We start from the raw sequence: 25861 nt of genomic DNA on the forward strand, positions 1-25861 counted from the left end.
CCATTTTAAGCCTAGCCAGTTATCCCTTGTGAGACTCAAACCCTCCACCTTGTGTTTGTAAGGCAAATACCTTAACCATTAGGCCACCCTCCCAACCCTTTGCTCCCATTACCTTGGTTCATTTGCCAATTTTCTCCAATAAATATTAGCCCCTTCTTGCCAATTGTCTGTATCCATAATTGCAGTCATCCCTGTCAGTAGAATCGTCTTTCTCCATTCCCATGTTGGCTTAGTTCTTAGAATACTTTCTGATACTTTATGAATTTAATATTCTGTATGATTATTTTTATTCTCCTTAAAGATCTGCATCCAAAATCCCAGTCTCTCCTTGTTATTTGAGGGCCCCCCCCCCAGTTCATTATCATCCCCTTCGAATTATAGGTTTCAGCTTGTGCTACGTATAGGAGCCTTAACTGTGAAGCCCTGAAATACCCCTTCAAATTGGGTAATCCCAAACCGCCTTGTTCTATTAGAGGAATCAGCTTATCCCACTTGACTCTTGCCATCTTCCCCTCTCAGATAAAATCCTTCAGCTCCTTATTAATTGCTATCCACATCTTCCCTTCTGGTTGATAAAAATATGCTTTGACCTGTGTATAAGAATAAAGGGACTAAAAACATTTTAACTGCTTGTATCTTACTATCCATATAACAGTGCTTCCAGTTTCTCAGTTTTTGTGTTATCTTTTGTTTAGTCTCTTCTCACATATCCTTAGCTGCCACACCAGAATCATTTTTAACTCAGACTCTTAAGTACTTCATTTTTATCATGTCTCCATAAATATGGATATTGCTGAACCAATTTGTTTGTGGGTTCTTAATTTACCGCTATTGCCTTTTTTAATTTAATTAATTTTGTATCCCGAAAAGATCTGAAATTCTCTCAAAATGTTCCACCACACTGTAATGTACTTTTCTGGTTTTATCAGGTATAAAATAATATCATCTGCAAATAGCCGTGTTTTCTTGACTACTGTACCAATTATATCCTTAATTTGTTGAGTCCTTTGTCTTCTTTGCCACTGATTCTAAATATAATGCAAATAACAAAAGGGAAAGAGGACACCTTGCCTGGTACCTCTGCTCAAGCATAGTTTATCAGAGAGGACCCCACCTGCTTTAATTTTCAACTCCAATCTGTCATATTTCCTCTTAATCAACCTTATAATTTTTTTCAGGAAATGCAAATGCTTCCATTGCCCTGCTCATAAAGACCCAGCTTACTCTGTCAAATGCTTTCTCTGCATCGAGACCCACCAACAGCAGTGACATTTTCATACATTCTGCTTCCCTTTGGATCATCAATGTTCTGTTAATGTTGTCAAGTGTTTGCCTTCCCTGCACAAAACCACAATGATACATATCTGCCAGTTTTGGCACCACGTTTGCTTTTCTTTTAGCCATTATAGATATAAACCTATCCTTACCTTTTTTCTCTTCCACTACCATAGTGTTTAAATTAGGCTGCATGTAAACTTATTTTAAGTCTTATCTAGTAGAGTATCTCCCTAGTCTAAATTCTCCTAATTTCTGCCTGCTTCTTTTAACTTTTGTATTCTCTTAATTTCTGCCTGTTCCTTTTGACTGTAGGACTCACTCATATTTTACTTGCCTATCCTCCTTTTTCTCAAGTTTCCTTGATACCTACTGAGTAAATCTTAACATAAAAAAAGAAAATATAAAACAGAAAAAAAACTACTCTCTGGCTGTAGCTCTGTCACAGCTTCAGAGTCTCAGTCACTGATTATTTTTTCTGGACAATCACACCTTCTTGGCTCTACCCATTCCGTTCACCCTGCGGGCTCACTCCGCTCCCCTACCCCCAAATTCCACCCACCCCCACTATCTGTTTATACATCCCCAATCTCCTCCCCACCCTACTCTAATCCAGTCACAATTAGCCTTAGCCAAACTCCACCCACCTATTAAACCTCACATTCACCAAACACTCCACAACCCCTCCTACAATGCTCTACTCATCAGCGGTCACAATTTCTCCATTAGCCCTACTAATCGCTCTCTCCATTATGAGCTATCTCACACAGCTTCCCAACCCTTACCATATTTCACTTACACACTCCACTGCTTCATACCATCAGCCTCACTCCCCTCTTACTCATCCATCTCACGTGAACTCTTCAGTTCCAACACTACTTATCTATTCAAACCTAAGCTACTTCACTCCCCACTCCCCTACACTCATCTCCTAAATGTCATATCAAAAAATCACTAGTCTCACTCCACCCATAGTACCCATCCCCACCACACTACCGCACTGTACTCCTCCATCCATTCTCTCTCTCACTTGCCGGCGAGATCTACCCTAACCCCGGACCCCCCTCTAACATTAATGTCTCCAAACTCTTCCCTCCACCCACAAAAGCTAAGTCCATTCACCTCACTACACTTAATGCTCAAAGCCTTAGAAACAAAATCTGTAACCTCCTTGCCTGGCTCTCCCATAACCATCCCGATATAACTGCCATTTCTGAAACCTGGCTCAAATCCTACATAAAAGATCACGAAATCCTACCACCAGGTTACCAAATCATTTGCAATGACAGATCCCACAAAAAAGGAGGTGGAGTAGCTATAATGTACTCCTCTTCCCATACCATAACTCCCTACACCAATAAAATTCCAACCTTTGTCAATGCTAAATTTACAATAGGCTTATTAAAAGTAAACAACCACAAATCCATATGTGTCTCTGCCCTCTGTATCCCCCCAGGTGATAACATCAAAACACTTGAACATCCTATCCTCGTTCTCCTCCCATATAAATAATGAAACCTATATCCTTGGTGATAACAACATCAACTGGACCACTGTTAACTCTAATGCCCCTTCCCATACTATCAACCTATACAATATCTCCCAACTAATTCATTCACCAACCAGACCAAATAAAGATGGTCCCTCTGGAACCGTCATTGACTGAATCCTAACAACTAATCCAAATCTAATCACCAAAGCTGTAATAATACCAGATCCTCTCAGCGATCATTTACCTGCCTTTGCTGACTGGCTCCCATCTCCTGTACAAAAACAACACCATTGCATTCAAACCCGCAACCTCTCCTCTTTCAATCCCCAAACTTTCGCAGAATGCCTAAAGTGCATTGACTAGTCCCCTCTAAAAACCCTCCCACTAGATGATGCCGTATCCTACTTTAACCACTCATTCCTTACTCTCCTCAACCAGCAAGTCCCCCTGAGAACCAAATGCATCAAAACCAATCCCTGCCCATGGATATCAAAAGAAAATAAACTAGCCATGCAACAAATGGACAAAAAATGGAAACAGCATCAAAAACATAAAAAACAAACTCCTTCTTAGAATTTAAGCGTCTACAAAACTCCACAAAAAAGCTAATAACTAAAGATTGCAAAGCTTACTACTCCAAACTCCAGTCATTGCACTCAACAAACCCCCAAGAATTGTGGGACTCTTTCTCATCAATTCTGCACCCTGGTAATAAAGAAAACTCCAGTCCTAATCCCACCCTCTCCGACTTTGACACAGCCTCCCAGTTCAACTCATTCTTCATAGACTGCATAGCCAAACTATCCACCTTCTTCCCACCACCTCCTCCAACCCCAACCTCCACCCCAATCACCTACCCCCCTCCACACCCTTCTGCCTTACTCCCATTCCCACAAGCACTATAAAAAGACTCCTCCTCAAACTCAAACCCTGTCGCAATGCACCTGACAATCTTCCATCTACCTTCCTCAAACTATTTGCACACAGCATCACCTATCCCATCTCTTTTCCTATAAGTAGATCCATACAAGAATCATACGTCCCTTCCATCTGGCGCCATGCCTGCATCATCCCCCTACACAAAGGTGGCAAGAATACTGACACCGCCAACTTCAGGCCAATTGCCATCCTTTCCTCTCTTTCTAAAACTATAGAGAAAACCATCCAAGTACGACTAATGACACACCTAACCCAAAACAATCTCCTCTCCCCTACCCAACACGGCTTCCACCCTGGCCACTCCACCATGACTGCTCTTCTTTCCTTTCTGGAAACCATCAACATTGAAAGAGACTCAGGCAAATTTGTATCTACCCTATTCCTACATTTGTCAAAAGCCTTTGACACCATCTCCAACACCCTACTCATATCCCAACTTTCCACCCTACATCTCTTCCCTCCACCATAGCCTGGTTTTCTAGCTACCTGTCCAACCACCAATAGGCTATCCAATGGAAAACTTCAACCTCCCCCTTCCTCCCTACACCCACAGGTGTCCCTCAAGGTTCCATTCTTGGCCTTCCACTCTTTAACCTGTTTATTAACAACTTTCACCACTCCATCCCAGAGTCATCTGTCATTCAATATGCAGTTGATTTGACTATCATCTGCTCAGCCTTCTCACCCTCCGAGCTCCTTGCAAAAACCCAATTAGCCTTCTCCAAAACCGAAACCTGGATGCAGTCCAATCACTTAGCTCTAAATGCAAATAAAACCAAACTAATGATCTTTTCCCCTACCAAAAACTCTATTATTGACAAAATCTCATTTATTGTACAGAGCCAGAACAACACCCCCCCCCCCCCTTGAAATCGTTCCCACCACCAAGCTTCTTGGCATCATCATTGATGATGAACTAAAATTTGATATCCACATCCACTCCGCAATAAAAAAAAAACACCAAAGATAGGTCTCCTCTACCTGCTAAACCCTGGCATCCACCTTCCTGATCCCCTCCCCGATGTATGGTGCCCCTCTGTTCACAAATGTTCACCTCGGCTTATGATCCAAACTTGAATCCAATTCAAAAATTCAGTTAAAAAACTCATCCCACCACTGCCACTCCCTTCTCACCCTCAGTTGGCTTGAACTCCCCAACTACCTCAGTTACCTACTACTCACCATTGCCCACAAGCTCATTTTTAAACCCACAAACTCCCCATCTCTCACTACATCCTTAAAACCGTATATACCCAACCACTAACTCAGATCCACAAACCAAAATCTCCTTCAGTTCCACAAACCAGCATGACCGCCTGGCCACCTACTACTGTCCTACTCCTTAGCCAAGCAGTGGAACCCCCACCTTCGCAGCCTTCTAAACCATACCATTTTCAAATCTCAACTATTATTCTCTCATCTATCAGCCAAATGGGAGTGCCCATGTCATGCTGCAACACAAACCCCTCTCCACCCCATGTCTTTCTACCCTGAAATCATTACCATTTACCAATTATATTGCTTAATTTCAACCTAAAACAGTCTCGCCCTACCAGGGACTGATTTTCTCTCTGCTATCTAATTTATTTACATCTGTTGACCGGGACTGTCCGACTGGACGTAGGCCAATTTTCAGCAGAGGCCCGGGGAGAAAAGCTCCACAGTTAATGTACTATACTTTCTGTAATCCAATTTTCTGGTACTGTCTCCATGCAAAATGGTCCACCTAACCTGCAAAGGGCTAGTAGCTACTTGTTCAATGTTTACTTACAAAGAGCTTATTTGACAAAAATGTCTTTTTCTGCAAATGTTCAGTTTACCCTACCTCCAAAAGGGCTAGTAACCTTCTGTTTAAATGTTAACTCACTTAAAACTTATTACATAATGTATTATATTTCTGTAAATGTTTTAATTGTTCTGTACAAATCTTTGTTATTCTTTTGTAATATGTAACTTGCAATATTTGGAGCTTTTCTCCCTGGGCCTCCACTGAAAACGGGCTCTTTATGGCCCAGTGGAATTCCCCGATCATTAAACTTAAATAAATAAATGAACACTTTGTAGTCATGGTTTAGTATTTAAATGAGCCTGTATGAAGCTGGATCTGATGGATCATTACCCTTGTTAGGTATTAAAACTAAGACAGCTTTCTTCCAGGATGTTGGTACTTCTCCTGTTAAAATACTGTTAAACAAAACCTTCCAGATCTTTATTAGTTTTTTCCCCTCATAGCTTCCAAACTTCCACAGGAATACCATCTATTCCTGGGGACCTTCCTGTGGATTGGTTATACATCACCATTTTCTGTCTCATCTCCTCCTGGCACAACTGTTAGTAATTGAGCCTCATCTACCTCTAACCTTGACATATTTAATTCTTCCATAAACATATCCATTTGTACCTTTTCTTGATTTCCAAATTTCTCTGCTTTACATAGACTTTCGTAGAATTTCTGAAATGTTCTAATACTTCGACAGCATTGCTTGTTATCTACCTCGTTATAGGCTCCCGAAGCTTGGCGACAGCCCTTTCTACTTTCTGTTGCCCGAGTCGTTGTGCTAAAAGTTTTTGTGCGCTAGAGTTATTATAAAAAACAATTGCTTAACAGCAGTCTTTCTAAACTCGTATATATCGTTGAGGTAATGCCTTATTTTTCTGCTTAGCATTCTGCAGTCGATCTTCTTCTTGCTATCCCTGTTCTGCAATACTTTAATATCTGTCAGTCCCTCTAAATAATTCTTGTTACTTTATAATCATGTCTCTCTTCCTTTTATTTCCACCCCATTTTTAAACTCCACTTTAATTTTATCCCACTCCCTAGCTGTATTTTCAGAAGAAATTTCTATCTTCTGTAATAGCTCCTAAATAATCTCCACTACCCATTCCTTAAATTTTTCTCTTTTCAACATATAGGTGGATAAGTGCCAGTGTCTCGTTTTTATTTCATTACCCTGTGTTTTTTTTTTAGTTATTATTGGTGCATGATCTGAAAAACTTACTGGGTGCGTATCAAGACCTTCAATTAAATGCACATGTTCTTGTGAAATGTAAATTCTGTCTAGCTTAGTTCAGTTTTTCTATCGTGGGGAAATAATATGTAAATTCACTCCAAATTCCTAGTGCTGAATTCACATCTTTCATGCCAAATATCGTAATACATTTTTTAAAAAAATTACCCTCCTTTGTTAAATTTTCCATTCTGGACCCACCAGACACATCCTCACTGCTGCAAATCAAATTCTAGTCCACACCTATAAGTAATATTCCCTGCTGACAGCAGATTATTTCTCCCACAGTTTTAGGTGGAATATAAATACATGCCAGTGTAATCCTCCTCCCTTGCCAGCAGCCCCTTAGTAGTACAAATCTAGCAGTGTTCTCTTTTTTAGGGAAGATTTCAGAGTACTTTACTCATCCCTGGGGAAGCTGCTGCTGCCGCCATTAGTAACACTGTTGGTCTCATTGTTCCTGTCAAAAGGAAACAGAAAACTAAACATGTGTGTACTCCACCTCAAAGTTCCCTAGGCAGGAGTAGTTTACTGGGTCTGGCTCAGGGTTTAATTCAGGCTACTGATCCTTGTTGTAAAGAAAAAAGGATACCTCCAGTTCTGAAAGAGATTAAATATTTTGTATTTGGTCAGGAGGATGAAGGGGCAGATACAAGGTTTTCTCCTCATATTTCTGATTTAGACCCAAAGGAGAGCTCAGTTTCTGACTCTCACTGTTGGGGGGGGGGGGGGGGGTCTCTTTCTCTCAGACCATTTCTAGAATGTGCCAGTGTTTTCAGTCAGAAAACACTGAAATTTCTCAGTCCTTAAGAAAATACTGCACGCTGTTACAGAAAGATTTTCCAGAGCCTGCATCCATTCCTCCAGTTTTGTCAGCTTTGGACAATGCGCGTATTACTGTCTGCAGTTTTCCTGACAGCCAGCTGCCCCTAAAAAGGGAGATAGATTGTATAAAGTTTTTTGGTCTTTTAAGTTTTTATGCACTGTTTCCAAACCTGATCCAAGAGCTGTAGCTTTAGTTAATCCTTCTGCTGCAGAACACTTAGTATATTCGTGTCCTGCTCTCATGGTTTAATTTCTCCAAGTCTTTTGAGTTACTAATACCATGACAGGAATGGACTCACTCCTGTGTCAGGGCATAACTAAAGTTCACAAAGTTAGTATTGTTTTAGTCTTTGATCATGTTAGCTGGAATTGCTCTTCGCAGCACCTGCAGTGTGCCCAGAGCTGACTCCTCCTGCATTTCATACAAATTGACATGTATTGCTAACATATCTAAGCATGATTCTAGATTATTTTTTTATTAAACTCATTGCTCCTACTACTATTGGAACTGTCTGGGTGTCTTTCTTCCACATTTTTCTTGTTTCTGCCTGCAAATCCTGATAATTAATGACTTTGTGTCTCTCTGTATGTACGACCCTGTAATCACTAGGTGTAACAGTTACAATGAGTAATGCTTTTGTCTGTTCTTTTTTTTTTTGTGGACTACTGTGTCTGGTTTCTTGCAACTATTTTTTGAACCTTTGGTAATGGGTGACCACATGTGGTGTACATTTGTGAAAGTATGAGGAATATTTTACCTACAACTTCTTGTGAAGAAAAATCTGCCGTAAATAATTTAATTACTTCTTTTGTTCAAGTCATCACTCATTGTTTACAGTGTGTTTATGACTCTGTTGATACTTCAAGGCCTATGGCCACTGGTACTGTTTTGAGGAGTTACAAATGCTACATCACAGTCGTGTTTAACTCTCCTAATTCTGTTTTAGTGACATTTAATTTGTTCTGCTTAAGCTGTCCTGTTTGTCTCCCCCAGTGCACTCTTTTCTGAATGATCTCTATTTTTGAATCCCAGGCCCATTTGTAGATGTTCTTCATTCCACATTGCTGCAGTCCTAACTATTGGGTAGTCCGCTGTCCAGTCGGCCCGAATACCAAAGTATATGGCTGACGTCGGTCAGGGCGCATTAGACTGACGTCGGTACGTCAGGGTACTAATGCGCATGACCGACGTCATATCCTCAGTCTTTTTTGCCGCATGGTCCGATGCAGAAGCAATTTTGCGAGTGCAGGTTGGCGTTCTGAAAGTTTCTGAAGTCAGAGTTTCAGACCGAATCAAAGTTGGCTAAGTACCCCGTTGGGGAATATTTTGGTTTTTTCTTGCCTCAGTATTTAACCGGATGTCAGAAAAAGTGAATAACTGTATTTCTTGTGGGAAACAGATACCTCATAGGGATTACCATACTTTGTGTATACCTTGTTTAGGGCCTGAGCACGACGTTGTTGGATGCCGCTCTTGTGCTAGATTTAACAAACGCACTATTAAGAGAAGGTTAGACTGTGCCAGGTTAGTTTTGGGAAGCGTTGTAATTATAAAATGCCGTCGGATGCTCCGGCCGCTTCGCCAAAAGCGCAAGGACAAAGCAGCAAAGCCTAGAGTGGAAGAACCGACAGTCCCAGACGTCGGTTCTTTAGAAGGCTCAGTGGAGCCGGAGGTTCTGCCAGGAGTTTCTTTGGAGTCTCAGGGAGAGACTTTACTGTTACAGGATGTATCCTCTCAGGAAGTAGGCCAGGCTGAGGGGGCTTCTCAGGTGGCTGTTCTTCCCTCTCTTCCTACGGTGGTTAGAGCCTCCCCTTCTGTTTCCAAGGCTTCTTTGAAAGGCAGGCCAAGTTTAGCTTCAGTGGGGGTTTCTCCTAGTGCTTCAGGGTCTTTGCCTAAGAAACATATGCTTAAAATGGCAGAGGATTTGATTACTATGATTAGAGGTTCTATGCCCCCTCCTGATAAGAGGCCTAGGGTGGAACCTGAGTTTGAGAGTTTTGAGCAATGTTCGGAGGATTCTGAGTCTTCGGCTGAAGACTTGCAGGAGTATCCTCCTTATTCTGATTCTGATGTGGATGATTCTACTCCTTCAGCTTCTCCTCCTGAGGATTTTTCATTTTCAGAGACTCTGCATTCCATGAGGGAGCATTTTAAATGGGAAGGTCAAGATTTCTCTGATTCCAGGAAGAGGCTTAGGGAATTCTTGTTTTTACCCCAGCATAGGCCTTTAGCTATACCTCCTGTTCTGAAGGTGGTGGAAGATGTTTTGCAGAGGCTTCCCTGAATCCTGATTCTTTGCCTCCTGCCCCAGTTAAACCGGATAGGTACTATAGGGTGCCTGAAGCTCATAAGTATCTTTTAAGAGTCCTAGGGCAGACCCGGAAACTGTTTCTCAGGGGCCTAAAGGTGTGAAGGCCTCTGTTGTTAAAAATCCTGTCCCTCCTGATAAAGAGGCAAGGGCTTTGGATAGATGGGGAAAGAAAGTGTATACTTCTTCCACTTTAGCCATGAGGGCGTTGAATTGTCAGTTTCACATGTTAAAATATCAGACTTATCTCCTTTCACAATTGAAATCTAAGGTGGATGCTCTGGCGGAAGGTATTGAGTGTAAAGAGTTGCAGGATTTAGTTCATGTGTCTGAACAGGTGGGTAAACATTCCTTGCAGTGTGGTTTTGATGCTGTGCAGGCCTCCTCGAGGGTGGCTGCCACTGGTTCTGTTCTTCGTAGGCACGCCTGGTTGAGAGATCAGAATTTAGCTGAGCATGTTAAAACAAGGATTTTGGATGCTCCTTTACAGTCTGATGTGTTGTTTGGTTCGCCTGTGGAAGCAGTTTTAAAGAAAATGGAGGACAAGGCTAAGTCTATGCAAACTGTTAAGGATTTTTTGCAGGTGCAGCCTCCGAAGTTTAGTAGAAATTGGCCTACTAAGGGATGGACTTATCCTGCTTATGATTCCCAGTCTAGGGGTAGGTCTAGCCGTGGTAGGGGCAGAGCTCAAGGTTCTTTTAGGCCTAGGACAGGGAGTTCCCCTGCTCAGACTTCTGGTGAGGGCAGGGGTCAGTCCTTTCGTAAGCAGACCCAATGACCTGCCTTTTCAGCTGCCAGTTCATTCTCGCCTGGCAGCACCTTTGGGAGGACGGCTGTCTCTTTTCAAAGAAAATTGGGATTTAATTACCCAAGACAGATGGGTTCTGATATCATTCACCACGGTTACAGGTTTTATTTCCATACCTTGCCTCCTTTCAAAGGCATGCCAGACATTCCTCCTCTACAATGAACAGAGGCTCACAAGCAAATTTCTCTGTTGCTCCAAATAGGGGCCATTCAGCCAGTTCCTGTGCCAGAAAGGGGCCTAGGATTTTATTCTCGCCTGTTCCTAGTACCGAAGAAGGGGAACACGTGGAGACCAATTTTGGATTTATCTATCCTCAACACTTATCTGGACATTCCCAAGTTCAAAATGTTGACGTTACAACAGCTTTTACCTCTGCTGGGCAAAGATCACTGGATGGTAACTTTAGATCTCAAGGAAGCTTACCTTCATGTGCCTATAAGACTAAGTTGCAGGAAGTATCTGCGTTTCGAGCTGGAAATTCTCATTATCAGTTCTCTGCATTGCCCTTTGGCTTATCTACTGCACAGAGTATTCACAAAGGTTCTGGCTCCAGTGATAGCTTACTTCAGGCTAAAAGGAATTCAAATCTATCCTTTCTTGGACGACTGCCTGATTCTGGCTCAAGAAAAGGAAGACCTTCTACAGCATTTGGAATATGTCATAGCAGTGCTAAGATGCCTAGGGTATTCTGTGAACGAAATAAAGTCCAGTCTAGTACCCTCTCAAGACATGTGCTTTCTGGGTGTGAGACTGAATACAGCAGCCCAGATGGCCTTTTAACCCCGGACAAACAAAAGAATCTTTCCAGTTACTTCCATCAACTATCTCTTCAGTCCGGGCTGACTGCAAGGACAGTCCTTCAAGCCTTAGGGTTCATGGCATCTTGTATTCTGGTGCTTCCCAATGCCAAACTGCATATGAGGAAGCTGCAATGGTATCTCAGAAATGTATGGACACAGCACTGCCAGGATTTGGACACTGTCATTCAAATAATACCTTGCATTCAAAAGGAATTTTTGTGGTGGGCTCAGGAATGTCACCTAAACAAGGGACTCTCTGTGACCCGGCCAGAAGCGAGTCAGATTCTAACGACAGATGCCTCAGACGTTGCTTGGGGAGCTCATCTAAATGGAAAGTGGATACAAGACAAGTGGCCTGCCAGACTACAGCATCTACATATCAACATGAAAGAGATGTTAGCAGTCCAGTTTGCATTAATGGCTTTCAAGGAGTTACTTCTTCCAGGGCAGGTGTTGATTCTAACAGACAACACAACTGTCATGTGGTACATCAACAAACAAGGGGGAACACATTCTTACCCATTGTGCAGGCAAGCAATGATTTTATGGGAGACTGCGCTCTGCTTGCATCTAACTCTTCAGGCAAGGTTTCTGCCGGGAGCACAGAACTCCTTAGCAGATGTGTTAAGCAGACAAATCATGGATCCCCACGAGTGGAAACTGGATCTTCATGTATTTCAAAAAATGACAGTGTCATGGGGAACTCCAGACATAGATCTGTTCGCTTCTCCACTAAACCACCAGCTGCCAAAGTTCTGCACAAAGAGGTTTCATCACACAGCTTGGAAAGTGGATGCTCTTTCTTTCAGTTGGAAAAATCTTCATGTGTATGCTTTTCCACCTCTGCCTCTTCTCCCAAAGGTGCTTCTAAAGGTCAGACAAGACAAGCCATGGATGATTTTAATAGCTCCAGATTGGCCTCGGCAGCACTGGTACCCATTACTGAGGAGTCTGGTAAGGAAGCCTCCATGGCCTTTACCCTTGATTCCACACCTGTTGTCTCAGAGGGACGGTCACCTGCTCAATGTCAAGCTTCACTCTCTTCATCTAACAGCCTGGCATATTCTGTTTTGAAAGACAGCAGGTCTCAACTTCCTCAACAAGTTTTAAATGTGATTATGGAAGCCAGGAGACCTAGTACAAGGAAAGTGTACGCAGAAAAATGGAAGAGATTTTTATTTTGGAGTGCAGCAAACAATTTGGAGATTTCTGAGCCTAATTTGAGTGTGGCTCTCCAATATCTTACTGAGTTATTGGACAAAGGTTTGTCTTTCTCTTCCATTAAGATTCATGCTGCAGCAATTTCAGCTCACTATGATTGTGACCCACCATTGTTTTCGCATCCTTTGTTCAAGCAATTTCTTAGAGGGGCAAAGAATATAAGACCCCCACGTAGAGCTCCTACTCCTGCTTGGGATCTCAATTTTGTGTTGGAGAAACTTACTCTACAACCTTTTGAGCCTCGGCTACTGCTGAATTGAAATACTTGTCATGGAAGACTGCTTTTTTGTTGGCCATTACTTCTGCAAGAAGGGTTTCTGAGTTGCAGGCCCTTATGGCGGTAGAGCCTTTTTTGATTTTTCATAAGGATAGGGTATCTTTACGTACTAATCCTTCCTTTATGCCTAAGGTGGTTTCTAGTGTGGCTTTAAACCAGACTATTCATTTGCCTACTTTTTATGCAGATCCCCAAAATAAAGGGGAAAAGATTTTGCACACTTTAGATGTACACAGGCAATTGCGTTATTATTTGAGCAGGACTAAGGATTTTAGGCAGTCTCACCAGTTGTTTGTTTCTTTTGCTTTGAGTTCGCAGGGCAAGCCTGTGTCAAAACAAACTATTTCTCGGTGGATTGGGTTTTGCATTGCATTTTGTTATTCCCATCATGGCAAGGAGATTCCAGCTGGGATTAGGCCTCATTCCACTAGGGCTACTGCCACTTCAACAGCATTTCTAAGGGGGGTGGCAACTAAGGATATTTTGGAGGCAGCTACTTGGAGTTCAGTGCATACTTTCTCTAAACATTATCACCTTCCTCTCTACTCTAAGTCTAGGGCTGGTTTTGCCACAGCTATTTTGCAAGGCATGTTGTCAGTTCCTGCTTCCTTATGATTTGCCAGCCTCCCTTACCTCTGCTTTGGGATTCTACCCAATAGTTAGGACTGCAGCAATGTGGAATGAAGAACATAGTACAGTTTTGTACCTACCATAAATGTAGATGTTCGAGGATCCACATTGCTGCAGTCCAATTTACCCTCCCTCCTTCCCTCTGTGTTTAGGGGTGGTTGTGTAGGTGAGGTTATATGCTGGTAATTTTGTATATATTGTACATATTTTTGGTGCATGTATGTTTGGAGTTTTTGGTTTTGGCCTTATCTTTTCAGGGTCTTCTGACATCTGGGGCAAGAAAAGACTGAGGATATGACGTCGGTCATGCGCATTAGTACCCTGACGTACTGACGTCAGTCTAATGCGCCCTGACCGACGTCAGCCATATACTTTGGTATTCGGGCCGACTGGACAGCGGACTACCCAATAGTTAGGACTGCAGCAATGTGGATCCTCGAACATCTACATTTATGGTAGGTACAAAACTGTACTATTTTGCCTCAAACTTTGAATCTTCACTAGTGTTTTTACTAAGTGTAATAAATTGATTATTCGGACTACTTTTGTGAACACTTGGGGAGGGGTTAAGCAGTGTTACAGTGCAGTAATCTATTATTTGTCTTTCAAAGGTTTCTTAGAGCTACAAATTAAATATTCCTTGGCATTGTGACGTCCTTCATCACCCAATAAGTAGTATTTTGTGGTAGTTTATAAAATGTAAACCTTTTAAGACATTGCTGAAAAAAGTTTAGTTCTGCTTATGTTTTATGGCAGATTAAAAAAATGTGAATAAAACAATTATGTCACTGTGAATTTGAATAAATAATTCTCAAATACTTCTTGTTGTTCCCAAAACAGCACATGCGCGCACACTTGCATGTAAGGGAGTTATCCTGGACCCCATTTCACTTTATTTCATCTTTTGAAAACAATGCCCATTAAACCAGTATAATGCCAGCATAGCTAGTATTCTGACATCCTTTCATTTAGTGCGACTATAAATCCAGTATTCTATATCCTGCTTATACCTTTCATTGTGTATAGAAGGGATATAGCCACTGTTGCTAACATATCACCTACCTCATAAATCACTTTTTTAAAAATTTCTAAAAGTTCTCCCATGTCTTTAATACATTCTTTAGCAAAACATATTAGCGGCATTAACATCTTCACCCACATAACAAATTTTCATTTGGCCAGCAACCTGTGTTCAGAAATCAGATGGGAGGGTGGGACTGCGATGGAGTTTTTATGGTTTTTGGACACATCTGACATTATAGCCTATTTTGAATATACTGTACTACACAAAATCTGTGTTTGTCTTGGAAGAGGAAGGTTCCTTCAAATGTAGTCTTGTCATTTTTATCTTTGCAAATTTGCACAGATCTGGCCATTATCTGTATGTTTCGATGCCATACAGCAGAATTAGCATGCTCAATTTGTAGTTATTTTGATATAATACTGTTATAACACTGTCTTTGTTGGCTATAAAAACCCTTAAATATCTTTGTAAGTAGCTAATCATCAAATGCTGTTCTTTTTTTCACAAATTATAATATTTGTGTTCTGGGCCAGTTGTAAATGTATTATTTCTTGCTCACATAATGATACCCAGGAGTTTGTTACCATCATGAGTGCTGATGGTTTTCGTTAAGGCAGATAATGCTCATTTTCATTCTTAAACATCAAACTTAAATGGATCTTAATTGTACTTAACTTCACCATAGACCAAAGTTACCAGTACAACAAATGTCCAATCCTTTCTTTAATACATATAATTGTTAGATCACTACTACCACTTCTGCAGTGGTCTTCAGTGGGGCTGTAGCTCTGTAGATATCCACATGGCTGTGTGGTCCTCAGTCATCAGCTTTATAGAGCCCTGTAAAGGGTGCATTTTGTCCAAAGAAAGAGGGGATTTTGCAACTGCTTTGGTTTAGGGGTCAATGGCTAGTACTGCCACCCCCTAAATTTTGGTCAGAGTGTAGAATGCTACTGTTAGATAGAGAACTGAGACCAAGAACCAGATAGATGTAAGAATTTAAGTAATGAACTCAACATAGCAGTACTATTTTCCTGGGTTTAGTGTCATGGACATCTCTGTTCTCCAGTGTAGACTTGTTCTGTCTTTAGTGTCATGGACGTCTCTGTTCCACATTGTAGACTTGTTCTGTCTTTAGTGTCATGGGCGTCTGTGTTCCCCAGTGTAGACTTGTTCTGTCTTTGTTTTTGTGAGTTGCTCATATGAATGCTTGAATGGCATTTGAAGTGATTAGTAGCTTTGGGGATCTCTCTGCGATGAGTGGATGCCTTGTGTGTATCCAGCTTTTTGGTCTTGCATCAGATAGTGTGCAGGGCTTTCGCTGTTAGGACAAGATTCCATACAGTAAAATTGGCTTGTAACTTCACCGTTCTTGCTTTGTAAAGAGAGAGTGCTTTATTGTCATCTACCCATTGTCTTGTATAGGGGCACAGTTGGACAGCTAGTGAGTTGCTGACTGTTATTATAAACATGAAATTTCTTTTCTCTGCTTTTGTTTGAGCATTTTCTGTAAGTGTGTGTAAGTTATATGTCTCTGTGCTTTTTCCTTAGTTCTTCACTAGTAGACTTGGATCTGAAACTGATCAATAGCTGATAGGTGCCTGTATTTTGCCCCTAGGGGCTAGTGCTGGTAAATTAAGTGCTACTGAGTGAACCCCAGGTCCTCACACAGCCTAAATAAATTTGTCTGGCTATGTAAGGCAAGACTAATATGTTATTCTTATGTGGAGAAGTGAAAGCAGAAAACGAGTATCAGATATCTGCTGTTATGGTGAGGACCTCACACAGATGTACTTTGCATAAATAACTATGGATTCTGTCCTTAATTTGAACATATTATACCTGTTGTTATCGTCATCAGCTGTTGTGATTTTTAAAACAGTAATGTATTTCATTTAGGCAAAAAAATTAAAACAAATGCACACCACAGGTTTACTTTCTACACCACAAGATTATTTCATATCTCTTGCCCATTTGGACTACAGGTTTTTTATGTTTTTGCTCTTTGTCTTCTTTCCAACAGCCTCCAGTTCAACACAAGAGGTCACGTCTACTGGTCATTCTTTAGGAAGCCAACAGTCTACTGTAGACAACAGCCGGATAAAGTCTCGCATCCCTCCTAATATGCCAAAGTTATTTATTCCCTCATCAGTAGCCAAATTTCCACCAGAGATCACAGTGACCCCACCAACACCAACTCTGCTATCTCCGAAGGGCAGCATTTCAGAAGAAACCAAACAAAAACTGAAGGTAAGGTGGGAACCCTTTCAGCACTATGACATTTTCTGCCAATCTTGGGTTTAGTCTCTATAAACAGAGATTTATAATGTACCTGTAGTAGCTTCGCTGGATAAATCTCTTGCAGCAGCTGCACACATTGGACACGCATATGTTTTTTTTTTTTTTTGCATGTTGTTGCATGATCTTTTGCACAGGAGCATTAAAAACTGCATCCTTCCATGGTATCAGTGATTATTCTTATTTGTGCTGTTTGCAAAGGGAATTTAGATTTCTCCAGGCCCCTGTGTACAGCAGTAGCCAAGGGCCCTGCTAGCCAACTTCTTAGCTGTGTATTGCTGCCTTCCTTACAGTTGAATGCACATGTTCTGTAGCAGCCACTGATACATTAATATACAGTGGATGACATACTGTACGCAAGGGCTTCTACTTGGTGCTTGTTCTGGCTTGGCACAAAAAATAGTACCAGTATTTCTGGGTTTTATGAAAAAACAAAACAACTCAGTAAAAGAAAGTAAGAGCCACTAAAAGTTTTAACTTCAAATAAAATTGCACAATTTTTCAGAAATATGAGGAGTTTACTGTATTGAAACACTCAGGATTTGCCCCGCCTTCAAGACTTTCTTCAGTATGACATGCTGAAACCAAAAGATGCAAGTCAAAACTTAAAAAAAAATGCTGTAGACACTTCAAACCAGGTTAAAACCAAATGTAATACTAAATGGTTATTTATTATTAAACAGTTAAATGTTTTCATTTTTCACAGAGAAAATTCAAAAGACTTCTTCAAAACCATAAAATTCTTGCATTCACTTCATTATACACTGTTCAGTCATATATCTTAAAAATCTCAGCCCATTTAATTTAAACAGATACACATTTATCTACGTAAAATATTATAAACATATAAGAACAAATTAAAAATGCACATCAGGAACATTCATTACAGATAAGACATTACTTTATATCAGCATTTGGCTGCCCAAAATTTTAGTGCACTACCAATAGAAATGTAATCATCAAAAGCTGCCACTGGTTTGACATGTCTGTGGCGTGTTTTTTCATTTTGATGACATGATGAAACCTTGAGAGACATGAACCGACTGCACTCCATTTTTGGTTTGGGTAACCTTTTGTTTATTTCATGTTTTGTAAAATGTCATCCAAGCCACTGAAAGGAAAAGAAAAAGGCTTACAAGTAAATTGTCCCCAGGAAAAAAGTTATTGAGCTAAATTCAAAAGACTAGATTCTTCCTAATCTTTGGCAAGGAAGTAAATCAAGCATGAAAAAAGAAAACAGTGTGATATTTTATCATAACTAATAAACTGGTACTGTCGGAGGTTGCCCACTTTAACCACTTTTGCTTCAGAGATTCTTTCAGGGCTTGTCGAACAGAAACTTCAGAGGAAGGAACAATTGAAGTTGTGGCTTTTCATAGCTGCTCATCTGTGAAATTGTAGTGGTATCACTAGAATTGTTGATAAGATGATCACCAGCACCCCTGATGCCTGTGTCAGTCAGCCATTGTCAGTTTCCACTAATATTTAATCAGCAGATTGTCTCAAGCATTTTAAGGTACTGCATTAAGCTTCATCAGTGTTGCATTCGGCTGCGGTAGTAGGTTGTAGGTTCATAGATTAGTACTAGGCTAAATGCCTTTGTGGGTTATTTCAAGCCTAGCCAATTACCCTATGTGAGAATCAAACCCTGCACCTTGTGTCTGTAAGGTAAACACCTTAACCATTTTGCCAGCCTCCCACCCTATGATCAACTAACACAGACATGAATACAGACTTGGAGAAAGTTTCAGCCTTCTTTTGTTTTTTTTTTTTTTTTTTTTTTTTTTTAACAAGAAGCATCTTTATAAAATTATCACATATGATGTAGGTAATCATACATTTATATAAATGAAAACAAACTATACTGACACAGTCCCAGTTGCAAGTATTTTACATCACAGACTGTATTGACATAATTTTAGCTGCAAACATTATACATAATTTATAATCTACCCAGTCATTGTCAGTCAAACGTTACATAGCTCATTCACATCCTGCCTTCTTTTAAACCTTGTTCCTCCCCTGTATTTATTGTTCCCACAGTTCCCATTTTTCCTATGCAGTTTGCTCCTGCCTTTTTCTAAAGATCTCATTTCCAGTTGTTTTACCCCTGTTACTATATACAGTACTTCTAGTACAGTTGGTTTAGACTTTGATTTCCATTTTCCAGTAATTGCTTTTTTTGGCAGCCACCATAATTAGACTCGGCAAGGCATTACTATGTCTAGACAATTCTGATTCTGTATCATAGCTCAGAAAAATAATTTTCCTACTTGAACCAATTTGCTCACCCAGTATCTCTTATAGAGTAGTCTGCAGGGAATCTTTAAAGTCTGCCAACTCATTACACTCCCAGAAAATATGTTCCCAATTACCTCATTCTTCCCCATTACACGTCCAACATTAGCTGTCTACCTGAGGAAAACATTCTCTGGAGTCTACTTTGGGTTTAAAAATATCTGTGTAAACATTTCCAAACAAAATTCCTAAATCTTGTAGATCGTGTTGCGTATTTGGGAGACAAACATATATCCCCTTTGTTTCTCTGAGAATTGCTTACCCAGTCTTTTTTCCCAATCCTTTCTAACCTCCTCTGACTGTTTTTTATAGTTATCATGCTATATTTTATATGCTCTACTAATTATTACTTTTTTAACAGCAGCTTCTGTTCTAGATTCTACTAAAAATTCTACCAATGCTGGTCTTTCATTTAGGACCCCCCTATTTATTTCTCTTTGCCTATACTGTGATATCAGTCCTTGATAGGGAAGGCAGTCTCTAACCTGCAGTCCAAATAAATTATTGGCATCTTCCCTTTCTATTACCTTTTCCTCTCTAGTTATTTTCTCCCAATACATTGGTTCCTTTGCCAGTTTTCACCAATAAATTCTAGCCTCCTCTTCCCTATATTCTATATTCCTGGTTGCAGTCATCCCTTTCAGCAGAAAATCCTTTCTCCATTTCTGTGTTGGCTTAGTTCTTAGAATACTTTCTGATATTTTGCGAATATAATATTCTATATTGCATGTGAAACTCTTTTGCCACCACTGTTATATTCCCAGTGTGTTAACAAATCTATTTGTGAATATGTACCAGTATTTCTTATTTTTTTAACTGATGTATATGTGTGTATATTTTTTAACTGAATATGTACTAATGTTTTTCTTATTTCTAACTGAATTTCCACTGTAAACTGTAATTTTTATACTGTGTAATACCTTCGTTCTTCAGCAGTATTACAAAATGTGAATGCATTGTTTACATTGTATACTCTCGTCATGGAGCTTTTCTCCCCAGGACTCCATTGAAAACGTGCTCTTCTTGGCCCAATGGGCTATCCTGGTAAACAAACTCTAAATAAATAAATATGGTTATTGTTATTCTCCTTAAAGGTCTACATGCAAAATCTCAGTCTCTCCTTGTTTCTTGAGCCCCCCCCCCGTTTCATCATCATCTGTTTCCGCCCCCCCCCCCCGTTTCATCATCATCTGTTTCCACATTGAATTAATGGTTTCTGTTTGTGCAATGTGTAGGAGCCTTAACTGTGTAGTTCTGAAATATCCTTTCAAATCAGGCAATTCCTGTCCCCCTTGTTCTATTGGAAGAATCAGCTTTTCCCTCTTGACATCTTCTCCTCCAAGATAAAATCCTTCATCTCTTTATTAATTGTTATCCACAGCTTCTCTTCTTGTTGATAAAAATATACCTGACCTATGTATAACAGTAAAGGGGCTAAAAACATTTTAACTCCTTGTATCTTACTATTCATATCCATATAACAGAGCTTCCAGTTTCTTAGTTTTTGTATTACCTTTTGCTTAGTCACTTCCCACATATCCTTAGCTGCCACACCAGAATCATTTTTAATCCATACTCCTAAATACTTAATTTTATCACGTCCCCATAAATATGGATATTGCTGAACCAATTTGTCTGTGGGTGCATAATTTACTGCTATTGCCTTTGTAGCTTCATTAATTTTCTACCCTGAAAAGATTTGAAACTGTCTCAGAATGTTCCACAACACCGTAATGTCGTTTTCTGGTTTTGTCAGGCATAAAATAATGTCATCTGCAAATAGAGCTAGCTTTTCTTGACTACCACACCAATTACATCCTTGAATTTCTGAGTCCCTTGTTTTGGCAGCCTTTTTTTGTTTGGTCACTTTTGCTTATGCTGGCCTTGTATACCCTTGTGCTTAAATGCTGCTCAGATGAATTTCATTTTCACACTTCATTAGACCAACAAAGGTCATTGGATCAGCATTCAGTCCCATCTGCTTACTGTCCTTTGAGAAAGGGAATAAAGAGTTGGAGATCTTTGCTGTATGGAGTACTTGTACAGAAGCGCTTGTCTGTTTGCGGGAGGACATGTCGAGGTCCTACACTCAGTCTTCCATGCCTGAAGCAGAAATACATCCAGTTGTTTGGGGTCTAATAAGTGTCTAATATGGACTATCTTACTGCTAATAACTTACTTATACTTTATATAAATACTTATAACTGTATTTAACTTGTAGCCACCTGAAAAAAAATACACTTTATACAGGGTTCCTTTGAAGTGACATAACTTGTAAGTCATTCCTAAATCCAGACAGCTGTCACTTCATCCTGCTGCTTGTTATAAAGCAGACAGAATGGCCCTAGTGTCTTCATAATTTGCTCTTCCGAGATCCCCAGAGGGAATTTATCAAGGGATGGCTAAGTCTTCACAAGGAGAGGAATTATGTCCAAACTGTTAGATGTTGAACCCAAATCATTATATGTCCTTCTGTTCTCATGTTGCAGTATTCTTAACATGAGGGATCTTCCACCTGAAGTGACCAGAACATCCGGCCCATATACAAAAGCTTAGCCTGGCTGCTGTATTGTGCATGAGACGTCACATGTATGCATGCACAGACCTCAAAACTTCTTCTCTGCCGCTAGTCAAATGTCAGCTCGTTTGTTCTGCACCATGCCAGTGTCTTCTAAAAGATAAGTACCTCATTGGGGAACATTTTCTATTCTGGTTGCTGGTTTTTTTTTTTGTTCTTTCCTTAAGCTGATTCCATCCATGTCATATAGGAAAGGAAAATGTAAGTGTGGACGTCGAAACCGCACAAAGACAGTCACGACCACTGCCTCTTTTAGTTAGGGTCTTCCCACAACTACAGAGCGTGTTCCATTTGCCGGTCGTTTGTCCCTAAAACTCTGCACATCCGTCTCACAGCCCTAAACTTATTTGTGGAAAACCAGCATCTTAAGGGACTTGCTTTGGGTATGGAAGCAATGCCTGCTGTATCGGCCAAACTGTCAAGAAAGAAGGCCAAAGTAGCAAGTCCAGAAAAAGTGCTTGTCCCTCCGGGTTCGGATGTCCCACCAGCTGCCAGTCTAGGGGCTGAGGTATGTCTGATGGCTTTGGCAATTTCGGGGGTACCGTTTTGGACGCCACCTTAGTTTCTCCAGCCTGCACGTCTGCAGAGGTACCCGCAACGTCAGCTTCTGATGTTGGGGGAACCAGTTTGCCTGAATGGGTTATGGCAGCTTCCATAACTGAGGAAAGCTCTTCTAATTCTCTGGTGTCCTCTGATCCTAGGCCTACACCTGCTCAGCCCAGACCACAGACTCTGTCTCTAAAAAAAAAAAAAAAAAAAAAAAAAAAATAGAAGTCTAAGCATTTGTCTGCTCCTTCAGAAGGTATTCCTGATTGGCAGGCATTCTCTCAATCTCTTTTCCAGGCCTTTATGGCCCTTAGGCGTACTTCCTTACAGTGTCCTTCTGGTCTGCCAGCTTTGAGTCCCAGGCCTGCTTGTTTAGGCCCTGAAGAAGGTTCTTCATCTTCCTCTTCAGATGAGTCCCTTTCATATTCCTCACAACTGGGTTCTCCCTTAGGATATTGTTCTTCTGAAGAGGACTCTGTAGAAGGTGATTCCCCACCCGAGAACATCACCTTTGGGGAAACTGTTTCCAAAATGAGGGAGTATTTCAAATGGGATTCCACACAAATGACAGAAGTTCAGAAGAGATATTATGAGCTTCTGCAGATGGAATCCCTCTCAGCCATTCCTCCAGTGATCCCAGGCTACTTGGATGCCTTTGCCTCAGCTTCCAAAGCTTCAGATTTTCAGCCACTAGCCCCAAAATGCCCAGACAGGTTCTACAAAGTGCCTGATGACTTCAAATTTGTTATCAAGCTTCCTGATGTAATTGTTTTCTCTCCAGATAAACAATCCAGACAGATTCCCTCTTCTTCCTTGCTCCCATCGGATAAAGATAGTGAAATGATGGAGAGGTTAGGGAAGAATATTTACACATCCTCCACCCTGGTCTTTAGAGCCATCAGTTACTAAATGCATATGGTCATATATGCTTTGGACCTGGTCTCACAAGCCGTGGATCAACTGAACTCAATTACAGATTCCCCTGCTAAGGCAAAGGTGGCTTCTACCCTTTCATTAGCTGCACAGGTCATTAGACACTCTATAAAATGCAGCTACGATGCTGCGGAAGCATCAGCCAAGTTGGCAGCTTCAGTCTAGTCCTCCTTAGGTACTCCTGGCTCAGGCTACAACCACTGCCTAATGATTTCAAAAGCAAAATTATGAATGCTCCTCTTGATAATAGCTTTTTCTTTGAAAAGCAGTCAGCAGAACTGTCTAGAAACCTGCAGGAAAAGAGCAAGGAGCTGCAGAACCTCAAACACCTTTTTGTCTCACCAGTGCCGAAGTTTCATAGAAACTACCCTGCCAGACCCAGATTTGTCAGGAAGGCTTCTGCTCAACCTTCCGCCAAACCCAGAGAAGGTGCCAGGAAACATTCCTCAGTCACGTCTACCTCCTCTCAAACTCCTCCAAGACAGCCCTTTCATGACAGGCCTAACAGTGTGTGACTGTCAAGACTCTTAACACTTCATCTTCCCCTTTCTGCCCACCTCTCTCACTGTCTTATCCTGTGGCAACAGATCACCTCAGACACCTGGGTCTTGTCAATAGTGGAAAAAGAGTATCTCATGACCTGGAGGGATAGATCTCTCCCAAAAGGTATCCCACACCCCCCAAAGGACCAGAGTCATCTTATCCCACAAGTCATTCAAGATCTTGTCAGTCAGGGTATAATTCAGACAGTCCCTTTAGGACAGGAAGGTGCAGGTTTTTATTCCAGACTCTTCCTAGTCCCAAGAAAGGATTGACCATGGAGACCCATCTTGGACCTGTCCCTTCTAAACCCTTTCCTCCATGTCCCACTGTCTGCATGTTGTCCCTCCAAATACGTCTTCCACTCTTGACCCCCAGTTCTTATCTGGCCACTTTAGACCTGAAGGATGCATATCTTCACATCCCTATCCACCCATCTTGTTGGAAATTCCTGCATTTTGCAATGCAGTCCTTGCACTATCGGTTTAATGCCTTGCCCTTTGGTTTGTCCACAGCACTAAGTGTATTCACAAAATGTCTAGCGCCTGTGGTATCCTTTTGCAGAACAAAAGGTGTTCAAATATTCCTATACTTAGACTATGATCTTATCCAGGCAGATCATCCAAATACTCTACTACGGCACCTAGAGTTCACCATTTCCCACCTTGGAGGCCTAGATTTCACAATCAACCATCTTAGATCCTCACTTACTCCCTCCCAGGACCACGTGTTCCTGGGTTGCAGAATAAGAACAGATTTGATGAAGGCCTTTCTTCCCCCAGAAAAGGTCACATCTTTGACCACTTGCTTCCAGGACCTACTCCTACCCAGCTGGATGTTGTCCAGGGAGTTCCTATGCCTCTTGGGGTTTATGACAGCCACGCTTTCCATGTTGCCCCTAGCCAGGTTAAACATGAGAAAATTTCAGTGCTACCTGAAGAATATTTGGCCCCAACACGACCACCCACTGGAGTTTCAGATACCATTCCTTCCATGTCTCAAGAAAGAGATTTTGAGGTGGATCTAGCAAATTCAGCTGAACCCAGGACTACCATTACAACCACTCCCTGCGGTACAACAGATGTACACAAATGCATCAGATCTGGATGGGGAGCAACTATGAATGGACTGAAGGTTTAGGGCCAATGGGACCCCAATCTTTGGAAAAAACACATCAGTATCAGGGAAATGACTGCTCTCATCCTAGCTCTAAAAGCATTCCTTCCCTTCCTACACCTAGGATCTCTAAGAATCTTTACAGACAACACCACAGTCCTGTGGTGTATGTCAATAAGCAGGGGGGGGGGGGGCAAAATCCTACTTACTCTGCAGGCTAGCCATCCAAGCTTGGGAAATGGCTATCTTCTCCAGTGTAACACTGCAGGCAGTTTACATCCCATCACAAAACACTGTTCAGGCAGATGCTGTCAACAGGTCATTATCACAGAATCATGAATAGATGTTGCACAGGGATGTCTTCCTGGACATAGTCAACCAGTGGGGTACACCAGAAAAATAGATCTGTTTGCCTCTTCTCAGAACACACAACTGAAGCTATTCTGCACAAGAACCCCCTCCCCTCAAGCCTGGAGGGTGGACACCTTCTCAGTCTCCTGGAAGGGGATGTTTCTTTATGCATTCCCCCCTTTCTCTCTCATACAGAAGATCCTGAAAATTCAACAGGACAAACCAAACATCTTGTTGATGACCCCCATTAGGCAAAGGCAGCAGTGGTTCCCCCTACTTTTTTCTCTAGCTAAGGACAATCACCACAAGTTACCCCACAAGGTGGACCTCATCACACAACAGAAGGGATCACTTATCCATCCACACCTCCAAACCCTCAGACTAACCCTGTGGGTGATAAACCTTTGATCCCTTTTAGACACTTTTATTCAGAGGGCATGCTTTCTGTCCTGCAGAAGGCCAGGAAACCCACTACCAGGAGATTCTACCTATCCAAGTGGAAAAGATTCTCCAGTTGGTGTCTTCACAGACAACTAGATCCCTTTCAGGCAGATGTACCTCTAGTTTTGTCTTATTTGTGTGAGTTCCTTAAG

The 25861-nt window shown here is 41.3% G+C and overlaps 1 protein-coding gene across 4 annotated transcripts in view; it reads left to right on the top strand.

Moving 5' to 3' along the window:
• Positions 1 to 25861, top strand: part of CABIN1 (calcineurin binding protein 1) — a 4301447-nt gene that overhangs the window by 4192341 nt on the left and 83245 nt on the right. For all 4 annotated transcript variants that reach the window (XM_044068841.1, XM_044068840.1, XM_044068839.1 and 1 more), the window contains one exon: positions 16632 to 16858. In XM_044068841.1, coding sequence (XP_043924776.1) covers positions 16632 to 16858 — 227 coding nt within the window. The remainder of the gene's footprint in view (positions 1 to 16631; positions 16859 to 25861) is intronic.

The sequence above is a fragment of the Protopterus annectens genome, chromosome 4.part0, assembly GCF_019279795.1.
Source record: "Protopterus annectens isolate FY-2018-M chromosome 4.part0, PAN1.0, whole genome shotgun sequence".
Lineage (NCBI taxonomy): Eukaryota > Metazoa > Chordata > Ceratodontiformes > Protopteridae > Protopterus > Protopterus annectens.